The sequence below is a fragment of the Saccopteryx leptura genome, chromosome 3 (assembly GCF_036850995.1).
Source record: "Saccopteryx leptura isolate mSacLep1 chromosome 3, mSacLep1_pri_phased_curated, whole genome shotgun sequence".
Classification (NCBI taxonomy): Eukaryota; Metazoa; Chordata; class Mammalia; order Chiroptera; family Emballonuridae; genus Saccopteryx; species Saccopteryx leptura.
The window spans coordinates 38,689,709-38,715,823 of record NC_089505.1 but is presented as its reverse complement, the minus strand read 5'-3'; the positions used below and the strand labels follow the sequence as shown (position 1 = coordinate 38,715,823).

The 26,115-nt window shown below is 41.2% G+C and overlaps 1 protein-coding gene across 2 annotated transcripts in view; it reads left to right on the top strand.

Annotated features, from left to right (window-relative positions):
• The window catches only part of NKAIN2 (sodium/potassium transporting ATPase interacting 2), a 1,047,208-nt gene that overhangs the window by 1,018,880 nt on the left and 2,213 nt on the right, over window positions 1-26,115 (top strand). Inside the window, exons 6-7 of one of the 2 annotated variants that reach the window (XM_066373336.1) lie at window positions 23,009-23,090; window positions 23,739-23,827. In XM_066373336.1, the coding sequence (XP_066229433.1) occupies window positions 23,009-23,090; window positions 23,739-23,763 (107 nt within the window). In that variant the 3' untranslated portion in view covers window positions 23,764-23,827. The remainder of the gene's footprint in view (window positions 1-23,008; window positions 23,091-23,738; window positions 23,828-26,115) is intronic. The other variant, XM_066373337.1, reaches the window with a different exon arrangement.

Genomic DNA, 26,115 nt, shown 5'->3' with positions numbered 1-26,115 from the left:
GGTGGCACAGTGAATAGAGCATCAATTTTGGATGCTGAGGACCTAGATTCGAAACCCTGAGGTCACAAGCTTGAGTGCAGGCTCATCTAGCCTAAGTGTGGGCTCACCAGCTTGAGCACGAGTTCACCGGTATGCATGTGGGATCATAGATATGACTCTGTGGTCTCTGGCTTGAGCACAGAGTTTTCTGACTTGAAGCTCAAGGTCACTGGCTTGAGCCCAAGTCTCTGACTTGACCAAGGGGTCACTGGCTTGACTGAAGCCTCCTAGTCAAGGCGCATATAAAAAAGCAACCAATGAACAACTGAAGTGCCACAACTACAAGTTGATACTTCTCACCTCTTTCTCTTCCTCTCTCTGTTTCTCTTAAAAAAGATAGGAGGGATAATGGTTTATGGATTTTAAAATGTATGGACTAAACAACTATTGTACATAAGTGCCTTCAGATGTTACCATCCATTGTTTTTGTGCCAAGTCTTTGATAAAGTGAAAGTCTACAGGTAAAATTTTGTATGATAGTTAAGTTCCTTACACTGTAATGATTGACTTCATTTCACAATGATGCCAATGCATTTTTATCTTCAGAAAATAATGACGCACTGAGTCTCCTAGACAGATAATCAGTATCTCCAGAACAGTGCCTCTCAGAGGGAATCCCAGAAATGCTGGTTCCATAAGATATACTGCTTAAAATAGATCCTAAAGCCAAATAAGTTTGACATTGAAAATGCAGAATGCACATTTACATATTCACATCTTTGTGACTAGGGCAGTTTTATTATACCCATGTTTTCCATGCCATATAGGGTCAGACAGAAAGCACCGGGGTAGGTCACAGACAGAGAGAGAAAGAGCAGAACTGTAAGCAAGCACCTTTACTGTGATTTCTTTCCGTCTACAGAAATGGGCAAGGCAGGCTAAGCAGATTTAGCATTAGCTAGCTAAGTGGCACTTTGTGAAATTCATGTTCATTGTGACCATTGGAGATCATGGTTTGGGGCTATCATAACGTCTCTAGATGTTTTAGATGAGCTAGGACTTACTTGATATCAGCCAGTGGTCGATTTTTAGATCTTAGGGCATCAATTTACAAACATTAGTAGTATAGTAATAAACCAAACATCAGCACAAAGAATGCTTTTTCATTACTAATCTTAATATTCCAGAGAATTAGAATTCCAGAAAACTCATTTTAAGAATTCTTCCCTAGATCAAGTTTTGGCCAAAGCCAAATATCTTTGGGAAGATCAGGTTTATCTTTGAAACATCTAATAAACTATTTTTTTCAAAAGACTCTCTAAAATAATGCTTATGTCTTTATATGTATGTAGACCATAATACCTCATCTTTCTTTATTAATTCAACTTCTCATAAGCAAGTTTTACCATTTTAGTCTTTTTGCTCAGGGGGTAAGATATGACTTGCTTTTTAAATTTTTATATCCAAGCAGACTGAGGCTTTACCTTCCAGTTTCACAGGACTAAACAGCCTGCAGGAGGGGCTCATCGGGCCAGTGCTCGGTCCAGCAGGGGCACTTACCTGTGGTCATTCACCCATGGACAGACAGTTATGAGTGTTGAGCACAATGCTTTTGGTTGGTATTTGCCATGTATTGCCCTAGTCTTGGCCGCTTGTCTGTACGTTCATCTGCCAACACACTATCTAATCACATGGCTTCTAATGCTCAAGAGTAAAGAAAGTTTGAAATTCCTGTCTAATTGTTGGTAATTATGTTACAAAGGAAATTATTTTGATCCTTTAAAAGTATTCTAGCTCGATGAAGTCAAACACACACACACTCACTCACTCCCTCACTCAGAAAGTAGGCCCTGATGTATGGGGAAACTCTGTGTAAACAAGGAAGGGTTAGAGCTGTGTGTCTGTTCTTACCTGCTGTGGACCTGTAACGAAGCATCCTGTTAGGAGCGTCCCGCAGCAGAAGGCACTAGCTATGTGCCTGCCAGATTCCTTCAGTTTCCATTCCTAAGAGCCCCTCAGGGAACAGAGGGCAGTTTGGGTTCTGTAACTGTGCTGAGATAACAGCCCAATTAGGGCAACTGGAAGATGAAAGTCATCTTGGTGTCAGGATGAAGCTGACCAGCCATGTGCTCTGTTTTGACATGTCAGAGCTCAGCAGCAAGTGTAGCCGAGAAGCCGCAGGGGCGGACACCTCTGGGAGCTGTGCGGAGGGTTCAGGCTCCAGGAGCAAAGACTGAAACTTAGATGCTATCAAACAGGAATAAATCATCATTGAACTAGAGGGAGTTAGATTGCAGGCACACCACACGCTGGAGAATTTTGTTTTTCTAATTTTTCCTTTTAAACCGTATCTCATTTGCTTTTCTTAGAGCCCTGTTTGATTAATATTTTTATGGACATTGTAATGCAAAGTTGGGGGGGGGGTTTTGTATGAGAAAGCCTGGAACTTGAAATTCACATCTCTGGGCCCCTGATTACCTAAACCAGAGCCACCGCCTGCCAGGCTGGCTGGCCGTGCGAACTCGCAGGACACCGCTGCCATCTGCTGGGCTCGCGGGAGATGACAACCAACCAGGCTGGGAGAAGAGCCACTCCCGTCTCCATGGATTAGTCACCTGGGGCTGCAACAGCAAAATCCAAAAACTGGGCGGCTTAAACAACAGGAATTTATTTTTGCACAGTTCTTAAGGCTAGAAATCCAAGATCAAGGTGCTGGCAGATTTGGTTTCTTCTGAAGCCTCTGCTCGGCTTCTAGATGGCTGACTTCTTGTTTTTCCTCACATGGGTATTCTTCTCTGTGTGTACATAACCTTGATGTCTCCTTTCTGTCTTAGAAGGACAGCAGACCTATGGAATTACAGCCCCATCCTTATGCCTCATTTAACTTTATCTCTTTTGTGGCCTCATCTCCAAATATAATAATATGGGAGGTTAGGCCTCCAATATATAAATTGGGGAGAACACAATTTAGTTTATAACTTCCCATATCCAAACAGACACACAGAGATACACACACACACACACACACACCATATGGCTCCTGTATATTTGAAAATACCTATGGACACCAGCGTGGGCTAACTGGGTTCACTGGCCCATCAATCACCTGTGGGAAAGAGTGTTTAGCCTGCAATGCTATCAGCCTCCTGGGCTCCATGCCCACCGCCCCCAGGCAGCAGTACACAGTCAGCATCTCCTGCTGTGGGTCAGGGGACCTGCCTTCAGATGAGTAGCTCCTCACCAGATAAAAAGCTGGGACCCAGCTCCGGAGGCTGTGCCTTGACACCTGAACCCTATTTGAGTGTGAGCACCGTCACAACATCCTTTTGTCTATTTGTTCATGAAAGAGCAGCAATGTGTCTTAGGAGAAAGGCTTTCTCCAGGAAAGCAGACACCCCTTGCTGAGCTGTTTTTGTGGCTGGCTCTTCACTGTCCCATCTGCTGCCAGCCATGCTGAGTTTTCCTTATGACCTCCAGTCTTTTCTGCTCCTCTCTACTTGTTCTCTTTCACAATAGTCTGTGAAAGAAATAAAATGTTCAGAGGTTCCTAGCCTGAGGTGCCGTTTATTATACACTATGTAGCTTTCCTCGCACTTAGTCCTCAGTTCTTCTGCACCACAGTCAGATTCTACTTAGTGATAGAACTAAGAACTTATGCCTCTGCTTCATTAGCATTGTTAGATTTTTAAAAATCACTAATCCATAGTAAGAAAAATATTGTTTAATTTCTCAATTATATTGTTTTTGCTTAATAGTTAAGCTAAAACTAAACAACAGTTCTCTAAAATAAAATGGGTCCATTAAGACATTTGATGTTTTGTAAACATTCAAAAAAACTGGAGAAAGTTATGGAATGTCATTTTAAAATATGTTCTAAGGGCCTTATTTTGGAAAAAATATTGAAAAATGAATTTTAGATATTTAACCATGTAGATGTGCGTAGGCAGGAACCCTCCAACCAAGCACAAGTTCATAAAAACCTGTCCTAAATTCTTCAAAACCAACTGGCCTTAGAATAAAAGTCACAGTCAACTTACAGACTCTTTCATTTGAAAAGCAAACCACAGGAAATTATTTACTTCTCTGAGGCTAATAATTTTCTGTTATTTTTGTTTGATTTTCCTTCTAAAGCTTGCAGGCTGCGTGTCAGTGTATTGAACTCCTTTCTGTATGTTTTGATCATTTTTGCAGTTTGTCAGGATCATTGAGTTTTGATGCAATTCTTTGAACACAATCTCCCACCTGTGGGGGAGGTGGGGGGGGGGAGCAGGGAAGTGTATTCCCCCTTTAAAAAATATTTATTTCTTCCTGTTTATAAAGAAATGTATGTTGACTGAAGAATGTATAGAAGTACAGATATAAAAGAAATAGAATGACTCCCCAGAATTCTGAATTCTGGTTCTGTTAAGATTTTGACATATTATATGTCCCCTGATCTTCCTTCTTTTCTTCCTTCCTTCCTCCTTCCTTCTTATCTATCTATCTATCTATCTATCTATCTATCTATCTATCTATCATCTATCTCTCTATCTATCACTATCTGTCTATCTGGTTGTTAGGGCCACACAGTACATCTGTTTGGTAAACTGAGCTTGCTTTCTTGTTATTTATAAGTCACTCTACAAACATAATCTAAGGGGCAGGCAATTAACACTTTAAAAAAGATGCTAACTTCTTGGATGTCAGGTTGACAGGTAGAATTATGTGTCTACTTTACTTTTTATATATCATACCCAAGCAATCAAATGAGAGAATAGTATATTGTTTTATCATCTCTTTATAACATGTTTTGTAAGTCTGAAGGTGACTGAGTGAAATAGTACTGTCCATATCTACCAGCCTCCCTCCCAACAAAACTTACCACTACTTCCCTCATCTCTGAACAGAATCACGTATTATCAGAGCCTGGAGCCCCAGACTTTGAATGCTACTAATCTCTAGCCATACCTTTCAGAACTGTAGGGGGGCGAAGGTAGAGGGTGTTACCTTGCTCCTTCTCCAACTTTCCAAAGCACAGGAGCTCTGCATTTATTTCATTTTATGTCTTTTTTGTTCTGCTTAAGATTTCCGTATAATTAAAAATACTACTGGGTTTTAAATGATGGAAAACTATTGCCTATGGTTCTATTTCAACACCTTAATTTTATAGACCCATAAAGATTAAATGTTATACCCAAGGTCACAGAGTTTATTTGTGAACTTTTGACACCAATATAGCATATATTGACTCTTTCAGGATAAGAGAGTATTAGGGGATGCCATTGGGGACCACCTGCCTTGATTACCACTATAGCCTCAGCATCTAATATATCCCCAACCTAGAGCAGGACTCAGTAACTATCTGGAAAATAAATCAATGAATCATTCAGCTCTCCACAAACATTTCCTGGATTTTATGGAAACTTCTAAGGAAATGTGACATTTCCTTAGGCCCCAGTTTATTCTAGTTAAATGACTAACCGATTAGAGTAAAGCACCTTTTGTCATTTTCTAAGCGAATAAAAGGAAAGACAAAAACTTGCTGTCATATGTAAAGGACTAAATAAATGACCAATACCTGAAACAAATGCCTATATATACATAAGCCTCCTGTCACTCCATGCAAGTTTCTGTTGGTGACAATATCATCCCCTAACAGTAAGACATACCATTTTTACTATTAAGTCTCCCTAAATTAGTCCTTTTTTAGCCTGCTGTTAAATTGCTCTCTTTTATGGTCATTGAAAAGAAAATATATGAGCTTTATTTTTTAATTTGTATATTCAGGTCAGAACTGAGTCTGATTCTTCAACAATTACTTCTTCCTTTCTCCCTTTTCTCCTAATGTATCCTCTATACTGCTTTTTATATACACACACACATCCCTGCACACATCTACACATATCCATGTGCACTGTGATCATTTTAAAATAAACCTTGTGTTCCCAATTCAAAAATATGAGAGAAAGAAATTGATTCATTCTCTATTCTTTGCTGATTCAAAACAATCCAGACTTTGTTTCTAACTTTAGTATGTATGCTGCGGAAGCCAGCATGAGGCCCTTTTTTCTAAAGAACCAATGTTGAGGTGACAATGTTCAGACTAGCAAAAGAGGACCTTTAACTTCGGTGTAATAAAGGAGAGTTTTGTTCAGAACAATAAAGTAATCCAGTAGATGTAGAGCATCCAGGTTTTCAAAATCAGCCTCAATAGAAAAGAAAGCCAGAGCACGTGAATGGAAAAAGTGATGACATTTACAGAAATGATTCCAAGAAAAATCTTCCATTCCGATTATGCTGCTTCTTCCCGTTTTTTGATACCCAGCCCACCTGTAATGGGACTTCTGTGTTTCCTCACCATCACTCTAAATTTGCATCGATAATGACATTGAGAAAGAAAGCAGCAGCCGAGGGGCAGAAGAATAGGATGCTTTTAGCACTGGACGCAGATACCCGCATTCACAAAGTAAAGTTATTGTGTCCCTTAGTCCCTTCCCCAAAAAACAAATGAGAACAAGTCAAAGTGCCGGCACAGGAAACAGAACTCTGAAAGCCGTCCGCAGCTGAGACACACTGAGCAAGAAAACCGCGCTCTCCACGTTCACAGTGTGATGAATGATGCTGGTGGCGGTGCCCACTTCCCACATCCGGGTAGTGCTTTCCCTTTGGGAAGTGGCAGCTAATGGGAACTAGAGGCCTGGCTAAGTTGTTCCCTTTTTAACAGCAAGAGGGCTAAAAATCCCTGCATCTCCGAGGATGGCCACCAGGTGTGTGGAACACAAAGGAGAGCATCACAGCCTTCCACGCAGCCCTGGGAGAGCGCCTTCCTTGGAAGTAACCCTCCACCCCGTGACATTTAAGCGCGACTGTTCCTGCAGGCGACTCAGGGAGGCCTCCGCTAGGATCAGTCGGCATTGTATGTCAGGGAATGAAGGAGAAACAAACTCGAAGCTCACAGGAGGTGAGGTTAGTTTAAATAATGGAAAGTAATTAGGCTGAAGACAAAAATTAGCGATGGCATTTTATAATTACAATTAATTTGAAGGTTAATTTTCTTTGGTGCTAAAATCTTATTTAAACCAGCTACCAGGAAAGGAAATTAGGATGTTATTATCAAGAGGCATAGAGTACTTCTGGGAATCTGTGCCTGTTATCACTTAAAACTAGGTTAGGCCCAAAGTGGGAATTTCAGTTCGTTTCTGTGTAACAATAGATGGTGGTCAGGGCTCAGAGTCAGCAGGATTCGTTGGGGTGGGCAGTGCAAAATTTGTGTTTTTGGTTTGTTGGCTTATAGGATTAATTGCAAATGTTCCCAACAAAGGAATCTAGTTCATACATGAACAATCCTGACACAAAAAGAAAATTGGATATGGATTGCTGCCTTTGTAACTAATGAAGTTGATGTTAAAGGAATTCCCAGGAGCAGAGAGACGAAAGGAAATACGTACTCACACATTCATACACCTACATTACTGAAATAAATTGAATGGGCAACAGTATTTCTGCTGGCTCCAAACCTATCAACCCTAATCCCCTTTCCCAGGCCCAATCTTTTCCATCACTCTGTTTTCCAATTGGGAATTGTCATATCTCCGGTTTCAAATGCCATATATATGTATATACCCTATTCAGCAGACCCTCTTCCTGGAAACTTCAGTAGGAAAATCAATGCATAATAGCAGCACCACCAGAGGGAATTAATTCTTCTCTACTACATTTTCCATTCACTATGCCTTTGCAGATTTGCTCTTTTTAAATATTTTATTGATGCTATTGGTATGTAAATCAATCCCAGCAGTATGGAATTCTGCAGAACTGTAGAGCAACAAACAACATTCGCCATCACCTACTTTTTAGTCCTCTAATTTGAGAATTGAGGAAAGGATTGCTCAAATTGACTTGCTCCAAATCAAACAGTTATTTGGAGGCAGAACTGGGAATAGGAACTTCAGTTTCTTGATTCTAAGTATATTTTCCATATAGCTTCACTGTGATATTCAAGATAGATTCTTTCAACACTTACCATAGTTCTCAGGAACCACTCTCCGATCATCTGAGTTCGTCACTAGGGATGAGGCAGATACTTTCTTTTGCCTTCATGGTACTTACAGTCCAGCACACACTTCACATGAGGAATTACACTGAAGTGTAATAAGAGATTGGACAAGGCGAGTAGGGACTGCCATAGGAAGTACCCCCAGCGTGTCTGGTCCAGTTCAGAAGACTAGAAATTCTTCCCTGAAGGAAGAGACTTTTCAACTAAACCTAAAAGATAAATCAGAGGGCTGTATAGAATTTAGCAAAAAATAGATGTGCCTTTTTAAAAGAGGACTATTTTTTTTATCTGTAGTGACCAAATGTACACCATAATTCACACAGGAGTGATCTTAAGTGTTTTCAATGAGCTCAGTGTAGCAAATCTAGTGTCAACTTTCCCAAATATCAACCAAAACATTAGAGCAACTGCTGGGAATTCTCTTTCCTGAAACTGCAACTGTTGTTCTAAAAAGATGATTAATTTTGCCCTGGCCAGTGGTGCAGTGGGTAGAGTCTCATCCAAGAGCATCCAGGCTACCAGTTAGATCCCAGGATTGCTGGCTCTATCCCAAGGATACCGGTTCAAACCCTGGCCAGGGTACATATGAGAAGCAATCAATGACACAACTAAGTGGAACAATGAGTTGATGCACCTCTCTATCTTTCCCCTTCACTCCCCTTTCCAATGAATGAATGAATGAATGAATGAATGAATGAATGAATAATAGAAAGATGGTGAATTTAGGCTCAGGAACTTTGTGATTTTTCTTTCTGGAGGCTGCAATATGATGTAAAAATTATATTAGCAAAAACTCAAGGCCAGAAGTTCTCTACGGGATTATTATAACATTCATGCTTTATTTTTTATTTCCCTAATATGCATACATTATTGTGCCCACATCCAATTAAAACTACTGCATTTAAATGCACTGTGCATTCTAAATATATTCTGGATGTCAGCTGAGAAGACATACCCAATCATGTCTCACTAGTTCACCTATAGCCTGTAATAACTGCTCTCAATTTCAGCTGAAGACATGTCATTTATAATTGAAAGCAATTCTAACAGAGAACAAAATACTGACAAATCTAATTCATCCAACCTCATGGCACAAAGCAAGCCTAAGCACCTTTAAGACACTTAGTTATTTTGTCATATCCTGCACGCTTCTCCACATCTATCAAAAGTATTGAAGATACCTGGATACATAATTTTCTGACTCGAGCTTTATAAATTACCGAACTTCTCAGCTCTCACCACCCTCACCACCACTCACTTCATCTACCCCCTTGATTTCATTCAAGAGAAGCTAATTAGGATTGCCTTCATTATGGAGAACCAGCGTTCTTCAAGGTCACCAAGTTCAAAGTTCCCTGCTTGACTATGAACGCCTATCTTTTCTCCCACCTTATTCTCCTGCCTCCCTCCTGGAGAAATGTATCTTTATCCCTACTTAAGAACTTCCCTCCACTGGAACCTTTCTTTATCTCATGCATTGGATCCTTCTGGTCATCTTCCAGCTCCAGGATTAGTAACAGCAGTGATGCTTTCACCGGCACCTTTGGTTTCCTTCCTTCCTTTCAACATTCAGGCCTGATGACTTCGGGTTCCGTTTCTCCACTTCTAATCCCGGGTTGCTGCACATTGCTGATGAGTGCTTTCTCTCCTCTGCCGCTGACGGTGCCTTCACTCCTTCCCATTGACTCGCCACGGGACCAGTGCCAAATCTTCCTAAGCTCCTTAAGTCTAGGACTTGAGCCTGAGAAAATCAATGCTATCAAACATAAAATCCTTCTTTTCCTCCAGAACTTCAACAACACTCTATACCAGCAATTATCCTTATGCCTCCTTGCAGCCCTGCCCAAATCTTCCTCTCCAAAGTAAGCCTTCCACCGGCATTGACTTCATCTCTTCTTCCTAATCCAGGAGGATGAGCTCTCAGAGGCTTTATTATAATATTTTTGCCCAATCTGTTGGATAGTTCCTTTCCCTATGTACATGCTAAAACCTCACAGACCACAAACCAGGCTGGTCCCAGACACTCTCTGTCCTTTAGGATAACATACAAGGTAATTTCAAAAATATTTGAAATGTGGAAACTCAGAACTATGTATTTTTAAGTATAGAATCTTTCTTTTTTTTTTTTACATTATGTCACACAGCCTACTCCTATTGCATGTCAGACCACAGTTAACCAACTAAGTGGGCATTTAACAGATTTTCATGGACCTGCCTCAGTTTCTGCTGATGACTTTCATACTTACATCATTCCATAAAGAATTCCCATGAATTCTGATACAGAGTTCTCATCCTCTCTGTAAAGAACCTAAAAGTATATTTTAAAGCATAATTCAAATTATTCTCTTTGTATCAATCTCTTACTAAAAGAGATGACATGCCAAATCTATCCATCATGTATCTTTAATATATATGCCTCTTAATTATTACACACAAATGATTCTCTCAATAACTCTGTAAAATTGGAATTGTTTTTCCATCCCCACCTTATGGAGGAAGAAAATAGGCTCAGAGCAATTGTGACCTGATTATGGGTAAGATGCTGGTCAGAAGTGAAGGCACAGCTTAAGCCCAGGTCTTCTGACTCCAAAGCCCTCAATCTTTATACCACTTTACAGCTTCCCTGAGATGTATCTGGCAGTGGCTTATCTTATTAGGCTATTCGATAGCAAGATCCTGGTCTCAGCAGAAAATCATCATGTTTCTCACCTAAGTAAGGTATTGCCCTCGGTGAGAACTGGCAGAAATAGACCAGAATGAAAAGACAAAACAGTTTATCAAGTGGAACTTCTATTTCATTTTTTATTAAGTTTCTAGAACCAAAAGCTTAAAGTGATTCCTCAGATGATTTCTAATGAACGAAATGTTTTATTTTCTTTTGTTCCCGTTGTAGTGATTGCTTTTCACTTTCTGTTTTTGGCATATATAAGTGTGTTACCGAGTTTAAAATATTGAAGATCTGATTCTGAGACCACTCCGAGAGGAATGTGGAAAATAGGACCCTAGGACCTGGAGAAAACACATTTGCTGAACAAGGTTGGGAAGTGAAGCCTCAGCGGTGATGTAGCTATAAGTCTCATTTCACTCAATGCCTGCTCCACCCGCCAGAAGCACTCAACATAGTGCTTCCAGGACCTTTCAGGCAGCAACAGGATAAAGCACACCAGCAAGAGCTGGGTTTTCCTAATCAGAAAAAAAATGCACAGAGTCCACTCACGGTTGATTGTTGGCCCAGACCGAACACCTTAGACTCACACAGTAGGTTGGATTGGCACCACCATGTAAGTTCTCATGGGAGAAGGGTGGTTCTTTTGAAATTGGCCTATGGTTAATGATGTTCTAAATTCTTTTTGTATGACTAGAGATATGGACAATTGAAATCCTTACCCACAGAGATAATGGATATGTACTCTATATTCATAGGCCCACACAAATTCTTTAATGTCTTTCAATGGGTTCTTCTAAATATTTAGGAATAGCTTTCTGTGAACTGCCTTTTAAAACTTCCCTTCATGGTCTTTTCCAACTCTGTGTCCAAAAGAGAAAGTGTTGCCTAGTAGCTTTATCATTAATAACCAAAGTACAATTTTACATTACAATAACTCTATGCCAACATGTATTTAAAAAGGCAGTTTGAAGTTTGCTGAACTCAGTGTTCATGATTAAAAGGTTTAGATAAAAGGGAAGCTCACAACAGGGAATATATATATATATATATATATATATATATATATATTAGCAAAGAATATTTATTCAAAAAGAATTTTTCTCTTGCTTGGTAATTTCTAAATTCTACTATTGTTAATGGTACTAAGTCATAGTTATTAAATGGATATGGCACTTTATTAATATAAAATAATTAGAGCTCCAAGTGTCTCCATAGATCAGATGTAAACATACCCTTATAAGAGAACTAAGGCAAAGAGAAAATTCTGCAGCAATTGCAAAGGAAGTGGTAAGTCATGAGTTGTCTTCATTGGACCCAATGCAAATTCTTCCAATGAAGCAAGTACAGATTTTATTTTCTCACCTTCTACCCAGCTGTGTACCTCTCTTTAGGATGCTATGAACTGGCCAGAAAAAGAACTATGCTTTTTTTTCTGCCAGTTCTCAACATTTGCAACACTTGATAGCATTTGTTAATGAATGATTCTCTCACACTAGTCATTTGATACTAAAGGATATCCTCACCTCTTTGCTTCCACTCCTCTAGGCCAGAGACTCCAGAGGTAGCTTCTCCCTGTTGATATTCAAAAAGCTTCTTTGATCTCACAGGACCCAGACAACAGCTCACATTCTAGCTCTTCAATAAAAAGCCCTCTCTTTATTATTGTTCAAGGGCTTAGAGAGGAAAGGGTAAAAGTACTCAGTCAAGTTCCACTTGGAAATTTTATCAGCATCTTTCCTACTCTAATGGATTGCCTTATTTTTCTTTACAGTTCATTCAGTAAATACATGTTAAGGATCTTCCATGAGCTAGACTGTGTTCTGGGTTCTAGGGTTGCAATAAACAGTAGTAAAAAGTAGTAACATTTTAGTGGTAGAATCAACAGATAAACAAGTAAATTAAGATGTCAGGTGAAGATATGTTGTGATGAAGCAAAATAAAGCCAAGTGAGGGGAAAGAAATTCATGATTGCCCTGACCAAATAGCTTGGTTGGTTCAAGTGTCATCCTGATATGCAACAATTGCTGATTCAATTCCCAGTCAGGGCACATACAGAAACAGATTGATGTTTCTCTCTGTGTGTGTGTGTGTGTGTCCTTCTTTCATGTCTTCTCTCTCTAAAATCAATAAATTTTTAAATTTTTTTAAAATTATGGTTTATGGAGGCATCACTTCATAAGTTTTATAAATCTCTAACCATTATGCTATACACCTGAAACTAATATCATATTAAATGTCAACTATAACTGAAAAGTTGAAAAAAAATACTAGCAAGTTTCCAATTCACTATGCACCAATTACAGTTACATTTCCCTTTTTCCAAGTGATCCTGGTCCTTGCCGTTTATATCATATATACCACTTATAAGTTAAATAATACATTTCCAAGTGAAGTCAAACACCAACTTATTCCTGACCTGCTTTGTTGTTCTGGTAAAGGCAGCAACGTTTTCTAGCTAACTAATTTCTAAGAGTCAGCTTTGATTCTTGCCTTTTCCTTTCCTTCCCTCATATTCAAAACCTTGGCATGTCCTAGTTTTCCACCCCTTCCTCCACTTATCTTGCACTCATTGTCATATTTTCATTCTCAGTTTCCTAATTCTCATTCAGGTGTTCAATGATTTCTCTGTCTTTCACATTTCTGATAAGCATTGCAATAACATAGACAATACACCAAATGGCTGTAAGAAGAACATCTCTCCTTCCTTTGAAAAATATTGCTGTAATCAGAGTTACACAAGATGTAGCTGAGAATATAAATAATTTCCAGAAGGAAGGACTGCTTAAATGTTCCTATGATGTCTGCCCAAGCTACCAGATCCAGAGGAAATAAATGAAACCTTGAAAGGGGCTTGCCATTGTCACCTCTTAAAGACACATTGCAGAAAATCAAAACGTGTTTGCAACTGTCACTGGCGATTCCAACAAAGGGGCTTTTCACTTTTATTGTTGTTCACATCAGAATATCTGAGAATGTTAGAATGGATTTGGGAAGAAGATAAAGGAGGAAATTTTCTAGAAAGAACAGAGAAAAGGTGCTGGAGAATAAATAACAAAAGGAGACATCTATAACCAATAGAGGACTCAAAGAAAGAACTCTAAAAATTTGTTAAATGAATCATAAAGAAGGAGAAGTCTGAAGTTTTATTTAATCCAAAATGTGGTAATATTTCAGGATTTTTTTTGGAATGGCATGAGTAAAAAACACAAATCACGTTTTCAATATGCTCAGTAAGGAAAGCGAATCCCTGGCTTCTAGTACCATTCTCAGTTAGGGTGTGGCCCCAGACAGTCAAATAAATTTGCATTTATCTGTGAAATGAAGGTAATTATCCTACCCACTTCATGTAATATTGTAAATATAAATGATATCACTTGAAATACCTTTCAGAATCATTAAGTATTTTTCAGGTGTTGGAAATATATTTAATTTTAACTTTAGGAATTAAGGAGATTCCTGATTAATAAAAGACACTTTTTTTTTCTAAATAATGCAAACTTGTGCTTATTAGACAAGTTTCTCTGTGCCATCAGATTTACTCAGAGAAGGACATGTCAGATGTTTTGTGACTCTTATTGTTCAGAAAAGGTTTACAGGATGCAGTAGCCTATTTGGACCCTGAATAAAAGGGTGATTATATAAAAGAAATTGTAAAAAGACCAAAGTAGTATTGAGGGTATTTTAAAGATGTAAGCTAATATTTTGAGAAAGAAAATAACAGTGTCTTCTTCACCCACATGCACCAAAGAGAGTTCCAGACGTGACTGAGCATCATTCTGTGAAAGGAGCAGGTGCCATGTCCCCTACACTGACCACCGCAATGTTCACTCTGTGGCACCACGTCCCCTAACTGACCACCGCAACGTTCACTCTGTGGCACCACGTCCCCTATACTGACCACCGCAATGTTCACTCTATGGCACCACGTCCCCTACACTGACCACCGCAACGTTCACTCTATGGCAACACGTCCCCTATACTGACCACCGCAACGTTCACTCTATGGCACCACGTCTCCTACACTGAACACGGCAACGTTCACTCTATGGCACCACGTCCCCTACACTGACCACCGCAACGTTCACTCTATGGCACCACGTCCCCTATAGTGACCAACGTTCGCTCTGTGGCACCACGTCCCCTATACTGACCACTGCAACGTTCACTCTATGGCACCACGTCTCCTACACTGAACACGGCAACGTTCACTCTATGGCACCACGTCTCCTATACTTACCACTGCAACGTTCACTCTATGGCACCACGTCCCCTACACTGACCACCGCAACGTTCACTCTATGGCACCACGTCCCCGACACTGACCATCGCAACGGTCACTCTATGGCACCACGTCCCCTACACTGACCACCGCAATGTTCACTCTATGGCACCACATCCCCTACACTGACCACCGCAACGTTCACTCTATGGCACCACATCCCTACACTGACCACCACAACGTTCACTCTATGGCACCACGTCCCCTATACTGACCACTGCAACGTTCACTCTATGGCACCACGTCCCCTACACTGACCACCTCAACGTTCACTCTATGGCACCACGTCCCCTATACTGACCACCGCAACGTTCACTCTATGGCACCACGTCTCCTACACTGAACACGGCAACGTTCACTCTATGGCACCACGTCCCCTATACTTACCACTGCAACGTTCACTCTATGGCACCACGTCCCCTACACTGACCACCGCAACGTTCACTCTATGGCACCACGTCCCCGACACTGACCACCGCAACGGTCACTCTATGGCACCACGTCCCCTACACTGACCACCGCAATGTTCACTCTATGGCACCACATCCCCTACACTGACCACCGCAACGTTCACTCTATGGCACCACATCCCTACACTGACCACCACAACGTTCACTCTATGGCACCACGTCCCCTATACTGACCACCGCAATGTTCACTCTATGGCACCACGTCCCCTATACTGACTAACGTTCACTCTATGGCACCACGTCCCCTATACTGACCACCGCAACGTTCACTCTATGGCACCACATCCCCTACACTGACCACCACAACGTTCACTCTATGGCACCACGTCCCCTATACTGACCACCGCAATGTTCACTCTATGGCACCACGTCCCCTATACTGACCAACGTTCACTCTATGGCACCACGTCCCCTATACTGACCACTGCAACGTTCACTCTATGGCACCACGTCCCCTACACTGACCACCGCAACGTTCACTCTATGGCACCACGTCCCCTACACTGACCACCGCAACGTTCACTCTATGGCACCACGTCCCCTATACTGACCACCGCAACGTTCACTCTATGGCACCACGTCTCCTACACTGAACACAGCAACGTTCACTCTATGGCACCACGTCCCCTACACTGACCACCGCAACGTTCACTCTATGGCACCACGTCCCCGACACTGACCACTGCAACGGTCACTCTATGGCACCACGTCCCCTACACTGACCACCGCAACGTTCACTCTATGGCACCACATCCCCTATACTGACCACTGCAACGGTCACTCTATGGCACCACGTCCCCGACACTGACCACCGCAACGTTCACTCTATGGCACCACGTCCCCTACACTGACCACCGCAACGTTCACTCTATGGCACCACGTCCCCTACACTGACCACCGCAACGTTCACTCTATGGCACCACGTCCCCTATACTGACCAACGTTCGCTCTGTGGCACCACGTCCCCTATACTGACCACTGCAACGTTCACTCTATGGCACCACGTCCCCTACACTGACCACCGCAACATTCATTCTATGGCACCACGTCCCCTACACTGACCACCGCAACGTTCACTCTATGGCACCACGTCCCCTATACTGACCAACGTTCGCTCTGTGGCACCACATCCCCTATACTGACCACCGCAACGTTCACTCTATGGCACCACGTCCCCTACACTGACCACCGCAACGTTCACTCTATGGCACCACGTCCCCTATACTGACCAACGTTTGCTCTGTGGCACCACGTCCCCTATACTGACCACCGCAACGTTCACTCTATGGCACCACGTCTCCTACACTGAACACGGCAACGTTCACTCTATGGCACCACGTCCCCTATACTTACCACTGCAACGTTCACTCTATGGCACCACGTCCCCTACACTGACCACCGCAACGTTCACTCTATGGCACCACGTCCCCGACACTGACCACCGCAACGGTCACTCTATGGCACCACGTCCCCTACACTGACCACCGCAATGTTCACTCTATGGCACCACATCCCCTACACTGACCACCGCAACGTTCACTCTATGGCACCACGTCCCCGACACTAACCACTGCAACGGTCACTCTATGGCACCACGTCCCCTATACTGACCACTGCAAATTCACTCTATGGCACCACGTCCCCTATACTGACCACTGCAAATTCACTCTATGGCACCACGTCCCCTATACTGACCACCGCAACGTTCACTCTATGGCACCACGTCTCCTACACTGACCACCGCAACGTTCACTCTATGGCACCATGTCCCCTACACTGACCACCGCAACGTTCACTCTAAGGCACCACGTCCCTGACACTGACCACCGCAACGTTCACTCTATGGCACCACGTCCCCTACACTGACCACCGCAACGTTCACTCTATGGCACCACGTCCCCTACACTGACCACCGCAACGTTCACTCTATGGCACCACGTCCCCTATACTGACCAACGTTCGCTCTGTGGCACCACGTCCCCTATACTGACCACTGCAACGTTCACTCTATGGCACCACGTCCCCTACACTGACCACCGCAACGTTCACTCTATGGCACCACGTCCCCTATACTGACCAACGTTCGCTCTGTGGCACCACGTCCCCTATACTGACCACCGCAACGTTCACTCTATGGCACCACGTCCCCGACACTGACCACCGCAACGTTCACTCTATGGCACCACGTCCCCTACACTGACCACCGCAACGTTCACTCTATGGCACCACGTCCCCTATACTGACCAACGTTTGCTCTGTGGCACCACGTCCCCTATACTGACCACTGCAACGTTCACTCTATGGCACCACGTCCCCTACACTGACCACCGCAACGTTCACTCTATGGCACCACGTCCCCTACACTGACCACCGCAACGTTCACTCTATGGCACCACATCCCCTATACTGACCACCGCAACGTTCACTCTATGGCACCACGTCTCCTACACTGAACACGGCAACGTTCACTCTATGGCACCACATCCCCTACACTGACCACTGCAACGTTCACTCTATGGCACCACGTCCCCTACACTGACCACCGCAACGTTCACTCTATGGCACCACGTCCCCGACACTGACCACTGCAACGGTCATTCTATGGCACCACGTCCTCTACACTGACCACCGCAACGTTCACTCTATGGCACCACATCCCCTACACTGACCACTGCAACATTCACTCTATGGCACCACATCCCCTACACTGACCACTGCAACGTTCACTCTATGGCACCACGTCCCCTATACTGACCACCGCAACGTTCACTCTATGGCACCACGTCTCCTACACTGACCACCGCAACGTTCACTCTATGGCACCACATCCCCTACACTGACCACTGCAACGTTCACTCTATGGCACCACGTCCCCTATACTGACCACCGCAACGTTCACTCTATGGCACCACGTCTCCTACACTGACCACCGCAACGTTCACTCTATGGCACCACGTCCCCTATACTGACCACCGCAACGTTCACTCTATGGCACCACGTCCCCGACACTGACCACCGCAACATTCACTCTATGGCACCACGTCCCCTACACTGACCACAGCAACGTTCACTCTATGGCACCACATCCCCTACACTGACCACCGCAACGTTCACTCTATGGCACCACGTCCCCTACACTGACCACCGCAACGTTCACTCTATGGCACCATGTCCCCTACACTGACCACCGCAACGTTCACTCTATGACACCACGTCCCCGACACTGACCACCGCAACATCCACTCTATGGCACCACGTCCCCTACACTGACCACTGCAATGTTCACTCTATGGCACCACGTCCCCTATACTGACCACCAAAACGTTCACTCTATGGCACCACGTCTCCTACACTGAACACCGCAACGTTCACTCTATGGCATCACGTCCCCTACACTGACCACCGCAACGTTCACTCTATGGCACCACGTCCCCTACACTGACCACCGCAACGTTCACTCTATGGCACCACATCCCCTACACTGACCACCGCAACGTTCACTCTATGGCACCACATCCCCTATACTGACCACCGCAACGTTCACTCTATGGCAACACGTCCCCTACACTGACCACCGCAACGTTCACTCTATGGCACCACGTCCCCTACACTGACCACCGCAACGTTCACTCTATGGCACCACGTCCCCTACACTGACCACCTCAACGTTCACTCTATGGCACCACGTCCCCTACACTGACCACCGCAACGTTCACTCTATGGCACCACGTCCCCTATACTGACCACCGCAACGTTCACTTTATGGCACCACGTCCCCTACACTGACCACCTCAACGTTCACTCTATGGCACCACGTCCCCTACACTGACCACCGCAACGTTCACTCTATGGCACCACGTCCCCTATACTGACCACCACAACGTTCACTCTATGGCACCACGTCCCCTACACTGACCACCTCAACGTTCACTTTATGGCACCACGTCCCCTATACTGACCACCGCAACGTTCAATCTATGGCACCACGTCCCCTATACTGACCACCGCAACGTTCACTCTATGGCACCACTTCCCCTATACTGACCACCACAACGTTCACTCTATGGTCAGTTCAATCCCATTTACTCCTATTCATCTCCCTCAGATACTTAAGTAGACATCTATAAAGTTACTCAGAATGAGTGCATGTGGAAAATGACCTTACATCATTCTGTTGGCTGTGAACACAGACATGTATATAAAATCAAGTACAGAAACTATGCCCTGTAATTCTGGTTTAAATTTGACATCACCCCAGCACCCATGAGCGTCACAGTAAAAATCCATCTGGTTACATTCAGATCTCTTCTTTCCTGTTCTTGGTTCTGAATCATCTGCTGTTGGAACTTCTTCCCTGGCCCTAATTGATCTGAATGACCAGAACATCAGCAATCCTTCCATCAGAGCTTTAGTTCTGTTCTCCCCATGTGGGTAGTTGTAAACCAGCTCTACCACCCGCATATCAGACAGATCATGGGTAGGAAGCGCAAGCCGCAGACAACTCAAGCTCTTTTCACAACTCATGCAGAGGACACACCTCATTTCCCTTCTGGCCTTTCCTCATGTCTGAGGAAGGCACATTGCTCCAGATCAAGCTTTGTTTCCCATCTTTGGCCCTGACTCAATCCATGGGACTTGAAGATTCATCATGGTTTTTTGAGGTTATCCCTTGGTTCATTCCATGATCTTCAGCTTATAATTACTACCTTCCTTTTTCTGCCATTTATCTGAAATCTCAGGGGAAAAATAAGCTAATTAAATATTTAAAAACAAAAAAAACATAACAACAGCACATAAGCCTGAGCTTGACTGTGATCTCACTATCTGTGGAGGAAACCTTACTGTTTATATCTGCCCTGAACTTGAGCTGCTCTGATCCACTCTATTCTCCATTACCAGCATGTGGACCATTCCTACGGAAAAGGGAACCCCAGAAAAAGGAAACTCAAATGCTGGGAAAACCTCTCAGCAAACTCCCTCAAGTAATTCTCAGTGTCCACAAGAGCAAATCCAAATGAAAGAGAATTTAGACACTGTCTGCAACAAATCCCATCATGAAGAATCATTTCTCAAAATACAAACTTTAAATATAGTTGGCATTCATTTATTATTTAGCTCTTCTGGTACTGTTTATATTAGCTAATATACAAAATGCGGGAAATTTAGAAAACAGACGAAGTTCATTCTCTTATAATTCATCTTTTATAAAATACTTGGTATAGTTCTATGCTTGTCCCAAATTAAACATTTTCTGTCTTTCTTTCTCCTACATGTCATAGGTTTAGAATGAGTCCTTAATTTTTCAAGGGGTTTTTAAGTATTTTTTCTACACCATATGTCTCACCCAGGACTCTATGTAAAATTCCTTATCTTATCTAATCTTCATACAATCTACACTAATTGTATGAAATAAATATTATAATTCCTATTTTAAGAGCTGTTGAGTGATTTGTGTAAGGTCACACAGCTGGCAAGTGGTCAAAGCAGTATTTGAACCCTGGCCTTTCTGACATCAGTATCTCCGGGTTTTATTTTGTTTTTTCATTATATTATTTCAATTTTGATGAGGAGAAATTCTGCCTTGAAAAAAAAAAGAGTTTCATGATGAAAAGACAGGAGATATCAAACCATAAAAAAATACATAGAGGCACTTTAAATGTATATTACTAAGTGAAAGAAGCCAGTAAGAAAAGGATGCACGCTGTCTGAGTCCAACCATATGACATTCTACAAAAGGCAGAACTATGGAGACAGTTAAAATATCAGTGGTTGCTAGAGATTAGGGAAGAAACAGATAACAAGGCAGAAGCACAGAGGATTGTTAGGGCACTGAAACTATTCTGTACGATACATATCATTATACATTAATCAAAACCCATAGAATATGAAATACTGAGTGTGAAACCTGATGTAAACCCTGGAGTTTCAGTGATAACGATGGGCCAGCATAGGTTCATTGATTGTAACAAATGCACCTCTCTGGCGGGAATGTTGATAGCGGGGCAGGTTGTAAATGTGTGGGGATAGGAAGTGTATATGAACTCTGTACTTTGTGCTTGATTTTTCTGTAAACCTAAAACTGCTCTAAGAAATAAAAATCTATTTTTTAAAAAAGGTTTCCCCTGCTAAAAGACAAATAGACATCATGGACTTTATGTTACTTCACACCTTGCTCCAATTTCTACCTATAACACTTAAGATATTATAAAGAGAACCAAAAGTTAAAACTAAGCCAATAGAATAAGGCACTAGAAGAAGTAAAGCTATCCAAGGACATCCTAATTTAGCCTGTATTTCCCTTACTTTCACCTTCCTGTTGTATATCTTGTCATCCCTTTTGTTATTGTCATCTCTTATTCTCACCACACAACTTCTACATCCAGGAATGAAAAAGACAAAACAAAAACAAAACTTTTTTACAATACTCTTAGTATTAACTATCCAGTTACTATTGCTGCCAGAATGTAGTGTGTAAAGCAACCATTTATTATGCTCACAGATTCTGTGGGTTAAGAGTTCAGGCACACTGAGGGTGGCTTGTCTTGATTTGTAATGTGAGAGGCCTCAGCTGGAAAGACTTCAAGACTAGGCTGACTCAACAGCTGGGGGCTGGAATCATTTGGAGGCATTTTTTTTTCCCCCATACATCTGTGTACTGATGCTGGCTATCAGCTGGGACCTCGGCTACCTTTCAACCAAAATACATACCCATGAGTTCTCCATTGGTCTCTCCATGTGGGTTAGTTTGGGCTTCCTAGTTTGGGCATGGGGACTATGTTTCAAGAGACAGCATCTCAAAAGAGCAAGAAGGACATTTATTATCTAGCCTTGGAAGTTATATAGCGTCACTTGTGTTGTACTCTGTCTGTCAAAGCAGCCACAGAGTTCAAGAGGAAGGGACATAGACCCAAACCACTGGATGAAAGGTGTGTCACAATCACATTGTAAGCACATGTGGAATAGGAGATACTGTTTTTGGTATTTTGGAAAATATAATCTACCACAATGACTCTCATTATATTTTATTGTACTTTAAATATCTAGGTATGTGTTGCATTGGAATGTTTGGTTAGACATTGTACCACATTTTTATTTATGATTATTTGTTTCACATTATAAACCACATGTTGGCAGGGATAGCCACCTTAAGTTAATATTCCTGAGCTCCAGAGTAGTGCCTTGTACTTGACAATCACAGTATACAGTGTTACTAACTAGTGCTGAAATTGCTATAGATACATGCACTTAAGCCATCATTAATTTTTACATGTGTAACACGTTGCAGAAAATCTCCACACTAACCATAAAGACATATAACATCTTTAATATGCAAGTCAGTTTTGTTACAATGATTAGGTGTTGGTGACTTGAGAGGTATATATGTTTTTCTCCCAAGTGAATAGATTCTTATAAAGCAATAGTTGAATCTCACAGATGAGGGGGGGAATCATAACTTTGAGGTATCTATCTTTTCTCTAAATTAGTCAAGGTTTATTTGATGAATCTGAGTAATACCTTGATCATGAATGTTTATCTCTTCTGAAAAGTTAATTAATGAAGGCCATTGTCCCTTTCAGTTGATTTCATAGGCGGCTTTGATTCTTATGGCTATCAAGGGCCTCAGAAGACATCTCATTTACAACTACAGCCTATGTACATGTAAGTATTTACTTGGGAGGTTTTCTTCTGGGATGCTGATGATTAAGTAAATATTCTTGTAGCACAAAATAGATGGCATGCAACTTTCCTTCAATTAGATACTCTAGTATTTTCTCTCCTACTTATATTTTTTTGAATGGGATAGTTTTAATAACATTTTACTCATAATTTTTTTAATTAACTTATCAGAAATGCCACACCTAATGTTACCTTTAGTCTTATATAAGTGTCAACTTCATGGCCAAAAAAACCATATTTCATATACTAATATTTTGATTATCCAGAAGTTATATATATTATATTTGAAATGATATAACATTGTAGACAGTTATGTGTGAAAACATATAACCCATATGCTTTGCTTTTCCCAGGATACACTCAGTTTACCTGGTTTGTCCTGATATAATTATTACCAGTACCCCTTATTACTCACAAAAATGTTCTCACTTGGATGATAACTGATAGGTTATCACTCTACTTATATATAGTGTTAAAAAAATCAAAATCTGAGTGATACTTTATTATTTTTCTGATGTGAAAAGTAAAAATGAAACCAGAATATTAACACTGCAACTTATCAGACCCTTAACTCTAGCACACAAGAGAGCAGATATACAATCAGAGCCTGATTTTTATATCTGTGTTTAGGCAAATTCCTTTGGATAACAACTGATAACAAATTCTATATATCAGCATCAAGTGATATGCTGAATTGCAAGCGAAGAGCAAAATAGAAAGTAAGATTCCAATTCATTTTGAAATGTGAGCTTCTCTCTTTGAAGATATGTGTTTGTTGTCGCTGTCCTCCACCATTGAATCATTTTACCTTTCAATATTGTTAGTGTGTAGGATAATAAATGGATTTTTACAGTATTTCTCCAGAGAGATTAATCTTTATACATACCTTTAACACTTCTTTTTAAAACGTGAATGATTTATGCATCATGACTCCAGTTTTCTTGTGTCCCTGTCGTTCCCTGGAAGCTTTTGGTATGCCACTCATAGCAAAGCCTCAAAGCATTCCCTCTGTAAGCAGTACATCACAGGTTCCCTCTTTTGCATTCCCACAACCACTGCCCTAATTCTGGCATTCATGAACTTAAGATTTTCATTGTTCTTCTTATTTTAGAACCTGTATCCCATCTTTCATGTGGCTTCCAAATTAATCTTTCTAAAGTTATCACTCTGATCATTTCACTCCCCAACCTAAAAACTATTACCTTCTGAACAAAGTCCAGTTTCCCTACCATAGCCTAACAGCCTACTCTGATCTGGCCCCAAAGTTTTGTTGAGCCATTACCTCTTCTTTTCAACCTTTAATAACTTTTAAGTCCCAACTATAGGTATATGATCTTGGGACACGCTAGGGAAATATAATGATGAATAAGAATTGACCCCTGTCCTCCTGAAGCTGATAGTCCATTGAGGGCATGAATAGTCTGATATCTCCCTTTAAGCATTATTTTTCAGCCAAACTAGAACTTTTGCCTTCTGCAAATATAGCATGTATTTTTCCAATTGTTCATGCTGTTCTCTTGGCACAAACGTCTTCCCCACCACCACCAAATTCTACTCTTTGAAACCCAACTAACTTTTAAGTTATCTTAAATGTTATCTTAAAATATAGTCCCTTTGTGAAACATTTCTTAATCTCTTTTCCTCTATTAATTCTCTTGTTTATTTTTCCCTGTACTATTGTTGTTTAATATTTATGCTTACTTTTCCTATCTTTCCAAAAAAGACTTGATAGCTTAAACAAAAAATAAAATGATAAATTCTCTAAATACTTTACCATTCTTTATGATATTGTATCATAGCCTTATGTAAAGTATCCTATTAAAAAATAAGATCAAAGTAGTAAGGAATAGTGGTTAAGATGGCTTACTGAAGATAGATGGTGTGAGATAAATTCCTTATGACCTTGGACATATAACTTTATTTATTCCCACCAAGCCTGTTTTCTCATGTGAAACATAGAGTTGATTACATAAATACTTCATATAGTTGTTCTGAATTTATATGAAATAATTCATGTAAAGCATAGAAAACTAGAACATGTCACATAGTCAGGCTTAATGAACATAATTTATTAGTATTGGGACCAATGCTTATGTTAACATATATTACTCATGGAAAGACTTTATCTAGTCACAAATTAATATATACTATATTCCATTCCCAAAGGATTTCCTCTGTAAACAATATAGCTCATCTAATACCAGCCCAAGTAACATGTAATAATATGTTTGTGTTTAAGAGTTAACTGGGACATCAACAAGGCTTCCAATTGCTTGTTCTGACAATAACACATAATATTTTTAGCACACAGCATTTCATTATGTTGGTCAATAGGAATGATAGATAAATATGATCAAGCTACAATAAATTAGATGTAACCACTTAGTAAGGCTCAATTATAAGAATAACATAAGTATCCTAATTATATATATTAATTATATTATTTCTAATCAATCATTTCTAATTCTAATGTCTTTAAAGAGGGGACTCTGCAAAGTTTATTATCCAGCATTAAATTCCTTGAAGACAAAACTTCCCATGATTTTATTGAATAGAATAAATTGAATGCTAATCTAAAAGTAATAAAAATATGATTTTCTTTACTTCCAGGGAATAGTAAAATTATAGAAGAGCTTTCAAATCTCACTGCTTATGAAATAAATTAAATATTTAATGGAATTCAAATTTAGGAAGTTAGATATAGTTAAAATACATAACAACATACCAGTCAAATTATGACTGCTATCCCTCCCACAGAATATTCCCTAATGGCCTGAATTTCCTTATTTTACAAATGAGGAGATTGAGGTAAGTGAAAGGAAAACAAGATTGCACAAACTGTCAGTTATCAGCCAGTTTTCCAGCCCCCTTAGTTCAGTGTTCTTTGCAAATTTGTAAATGGGCCATGAGTTTGCTCCAGCATTACATTCCCTGAACATTATATACTTATTTCTACTTCTTCATACTAACTTCGCCTCCATACTTCCATTCATGCCTGCACCCCTCC